This window comes from Oratosquilla oratoria, chromosome 36, assembly GCF_046742065.1.
Source record: "Oratosquilla oratoria isolate Oo_2021 chromosome 36, ASM4674206v1, whole genome shotgun sequence".
Lineage (NCBI taxonomy): Eukaryota > Metazoa > Arthropoda > Malacostraca > Stomatopoda > Squillidae > Oratosquilla > Oratosquilla oratoria.
This window is the reverse complement of record NC_134812.1, coordinates 21,655,442-21,660,441: the sequence shown is the minus strand read 5'-3', so window position 1 is coordinate 21,660,441 and position 5,000 is coordinate 21,655,442. Positions and strand designations below refer to the sequence as shown.

Here is a 5,000-nt window from a genome sequence, read left to right as displayed (position 1 = left end):
TATCTTGTTTGTCTCTCTACTCTACAGCTCTCTCTCTATCTCTTTATCTCTGTCTCTTTCTCCCTGCCTCCCTCCCTTCCCCCCACTCTCTCTCTCTCTCTCTCTCTCTCTCTCTCTCTCTCTGTTTCTTTTTCTCTCTATTGCTCTCTCTCTCTCTCTCTCTCTCTCTCTCTCTCTCTCTCTCTCTCTCTCTCTCTCTCTCTCTCTCTCTCTCTCTCTCTCTCTCTCTCTCTCTCTCTCTCTCTCTCTCTCTAATGACATGAATGAGTGATAGGATATTGGCAAATTTAACCCGTTTTTTGACGAAATTATTGGTGTGTTCTTAATTATTAAAAAAAGTTGGTCTCAGCGGTGAAGATACATGATTAACATTGTAAATAGGTTGTGGTGGTGGTAGTGGTGGTAGTGGTGGCTGTGGCGGTGGTGGTTGTGGTGGCGGTGGTGGTTGTGGCGGTGGTGGTTGCCGTGGCATCCTACGAAGTAAAGCTAAAATGTGTCTGAATGGTGGTGCACTTTGGATATCGTGTTGTGGCTAACAATACATTATTTCATTCATCTGAAGGGTGGGAGATAAGCTTCAGTGAGAGGGTTTCAACTGAATGGGATCTTTGCTCCTGGAATGGATAAAAGAGTGTCTGGTTCCAGCCAGAACCAAATTTATTAGTTGTGCCACAATCATGAAGAGGTGAACCGATGTGGGTTTTGCAGCTGTAAGTAAAAAATGTAAGGGAATTGTATATAACTGGTGATAAGTCAGAGTAACATGCATACAGTATATACAGTAAATACACACACGCACGCACACACACACACACACACACACACACACACACACACACACACACACACACACACACACACACACACACACACACACACACATACATACATATATATATATATATATATATATATATATATATATATATATATATATATATATAATGTGTGTGTGTGTGTGTGTGTGTTTGTGTGTGTATGTATATATATACATAAAGATCTGTTATGTGATATAAAGATCAGTAAATTTAATGCTTTGATCACTGCAACATATTTTACTGAATCTTCTCAAACAAGCGTAAAAAATCTTTATTCCACTGACGGCTGTTGAGATCGATGCCTGAAACATATTTCTAGCGACTGATACCCCTTCAACCGAACTGGTTCATCTCAAGTAGGAGGTAGCTGTGGCTTGAGACTTGAATGCCATTTTGAGAGAAAGAAGAAGCACTTACCTGCCCAAACTTCCAACGACTTTCTCCACCCAAATCTTACCTGCATTTGCATGGGATCCGTGTTAATCTGACACATATATTGTCCGGAGTCATTCTGCTGTACATTTTTTATATGTAACGTCCATGTGTTGTGGTCCGAGTGAACCACTTTCATGCGTTTGCTGTGGGTGATAACTCGGTTGTGGATAGCTAAGATGGCCTTGGAGTCCGCCTTAATCCAAGCCACCTATGGTGAATAGAGTAAAGTGTTAATATTCATAAAGTGGAGAGGATGACGGGGATCTATCTGAAGCCATGTCGGCAAAGATGTCGGTTCATATAGAGAAAAAAAATCTAAGCGTTCATGACTTAACGTCCGACATATTTCTGAAAAAAGCATTCTCATATATATATTTTTTTTTTGCTTTTTCTCTCTTTCTTTTCTTTTTTTGTGCTTTAGATATCATTGCAATATTCTACATGATGATTTTTGTTGTTGTAGGGGGATTTCTACTTCTCCGGAGGGCACATTTGGTATCAAATGTACATCAGGGTACCATATAAACAGGAGAAAGGTGAATAGGGAGTAAGCAACAGATAAACGGTATAGAAAGAAGGAAACAGGAAAGTGAATAATACAGGTGTGGCAAAGTGACGAATTGTCCACCAAGAAGCAGCAACCTGCCCTTCCAAGCACCTCCGAGTGTAAACAATCCCGTAGGTGATAAATGTATAACAATTTAACAAGCCTAATTGCTCAGACAATCCTGCAGCTTTAAAAGTCGCAAGTAAGCATAGATACTTTTAGTATTGATAATTGAGCTGTTATTGAACAGGATGAAAGCTCAGAGTAACACTAAGGATGAATGGAGCAACAACCCGGACATGATTGCTTGAGGGGGCAGGCTGTGGGTTGCCACCTACTTGCACGAGGTGCATGGGAAAGGAAGACATGGGCTATATACATATTTACAGCTGGTAGTATGGCTTGGCATACTGTATGGTATAATTACAATATCTGTGTTTGGGAAAAAATAAAATGATGCATATATAAAGAATAAACTCCCGTATTATGGTATTATGTACACTGAGTAAAAATGGTATGCGGCTGTAACGTTGCACATATTGTGTGGTACGGTATATCAATATATACAAACACCTTAACACTGGATATATATACATATATATGTATACATATATATACATATATATATATAAATATATGTATATATATATATGTATACATATATATGTATACATATATATGTATACATATATATGTATACATATATATGTATATATATATGTATATATATGTAATATGTATACAGATATGTATACATATTTATATATATATATGTTTATACAAACACATATATATGTATACATATATATATGTATTATATATATATTTTTATACAAACACATATATATGTATACATATATATATGTATTATATATATATTTTTATACATACACATATATATGTATACATATATATATTTATTATATGTATATGTTTATACATACACATATTCACAGTATATGTATACATATATGAGTATATGTATCATATATATATATACATATATATATATATATATAATATATATATATATATATATATATATATATATATATACATGTAGACTTGTAAAACACCAAGGAACCATCATGAAAGCTCTACCAACGCCATCTTGCAGCCGGAACGGATATCAAACGTTGGCTGCCAGCCCGTACAACGAAGACTCAGCTTTGTGATATCGTGTCATACAGAACAAAATTCATTAACATTTCAGCCGTGTGAGAGACAGAAAAGAATTTTAATTGATCTAATCCTATATGTAAAGGGTTGGTGGCAGCGGTGGGAGGTCATTATGGCAACAATGTACCGTGATTAAAAAAATCAGACTCAATAGCTTGTTTATTATGAACATTTCCATGCTCAAAATTGAAGGCGAATATATGAAACATATAATGCTTTTATTGTTGAGCTGGGTGACTTGCGCCGTACGATCAAAGCTGAATGTCCGTTTTTTTTCGTTTTTTTTTTTAGACAATGATGATTGTAATGCATACAGACATATACAATCATTCATTGGTGTTTATGTTTATAATATATTTATATGCTTGTTAAGAAGCACACTTGGGCTCGTTATTCAGAGTGTTATTATGTCTAACGCCACGGTGACTCTAAAAAACTGCGCGATAATTAAACAGAAATGATATATTTACAAAATTTTGCCCTCTTCTGGCAAATTTAGGAACTTTCTCACGGACTGGACGGGTACTACTGCTTTTCGGTGTCTCAGATAAATCAAGTGATCTCTACTATGTCATATGATGATCTTCGTGATACTGTGGTTGTTAGATCGTTGTGAAATATATAAGTATTACTTGATTTACCTACGTCAACATCAACATAGACGAGTGAAACACAAATTTATGTGATAATTCCCAAGATTTCTAGTCACCAAAATCACAGATAATTCCAAACAGAAAATGTTTTTTTATCATTGGTGTTATCACTGCTACTATCACTATTCGTTATTACTGCTGCCCTTATTGTTATTGTCAATATTATCATCTTTGAAAATGACGGTATGCTTTCGGGTGTATTTATTTCTTTATTTGCCGGTCAGCAAAAAATTATGAACAGATTTTTTTTTTTTTTTTTGAGAAGTGGCCCAGGCAACACTCCATTTGATTTCGGTTGTAATCTGGAGAGAAACGCTGGTTACGGCCTCGATCGAGGTTCCAAGAGGTCACGTGGGTTCAAGAGTGACGACATACAAGATATACGTTCTCTCATCACTAAGAAATTCATCCACGATTGAAAAGAAATTTGAAATATTGTCATGGAATCGTGTTCAACAGAACAGATGTATGCATGCATGTACATACGTACGCATGTATGTATGTATGTATGTATGTATGTATGTGCGTATGTATGCATGTACATATGTATGGATGTATGTATGTATATGTATGTATGTATATGTATGTATGCATGCATGTACATATGTATGTATGTACGAACATATGTATGTTTGTATGTATTATGTATGTATGTATGCATGTATGTGTGTATGTATTATATATATATATATATATATATATATATATATGTGTGTGTGTGTATGTGTGTATGTATGTGTGAATGTACGTATGTATGTATGTATACATGTATGTATGTATGTATGTACAGTATGTGTGTATGTATGTATATATATATATGTATGTATGTGGGTATGTGTGTATGTATGTATGTGTGTATGTATGTATATATTCATATATGTGTGTATGTATTACGTATGTATGCATGTCCGTGAGAGTAGTTGGAGTACGTTCTTACGTAAGATGTTACCTCCAGAGCACAACGCGGGTCGTGGCCCCATTCCCATAGGGAAACAGACTTTCCCCCACGGGGGTAGCCGATACAGTAATGCATGTGTGCTTGGGGAAGGCAATCCTTGGGAGCTATCAGTATAAACAGTAAGTCTTGCAGTCAGCTTTGGCATTGTAGGTAAGCAAGGCTGCCTACAGTGGTTAAGGGCATCGGAGGAGAGCTATGTTCTTGGTTGGCGTATGGGAGAACCCTTCGAGTGATTTGTCTCTGAAGGTCTGTGTTTCTTACACCGTGGACCAGACACCCTGCCTGTGTGGAGAAACCAGCTTTCTCGGTCTGCCCCTTGCCACTGGGCCAACAAATGTAAGGCACGACTCTCTTCGATGGGCTCTTCCAATGAATCGAATCTGACGTAAGTCATTTCGTTTTTCTTTGAA

At 36.3% G+C, this 5,000-nt stretch overlaps 1 protein-coding gene across 1 annotated transcript in view; it reads right to left on the bottom strand.

The window, feature by feature from the left end:
• Positions 1 to 5,000, bottom strand: part of LOC143019043 (lachesin-like) — a 193,685-nt gene that overhangs the window by 11,089 nt on the left and 177,596 nt on the right. Inside the window, exon 4 of the mRNA XM_076174743.1 lies at positions 1,276 to 1,461. Within this exon, the coding sequence (XP_076030858.1) occupies positions 1,276 to 1,461 (186 nt within the window). The remainder of the gene's footprint in view (positions 1 to 1,275; positions 1,462 to 5,000) is intronic.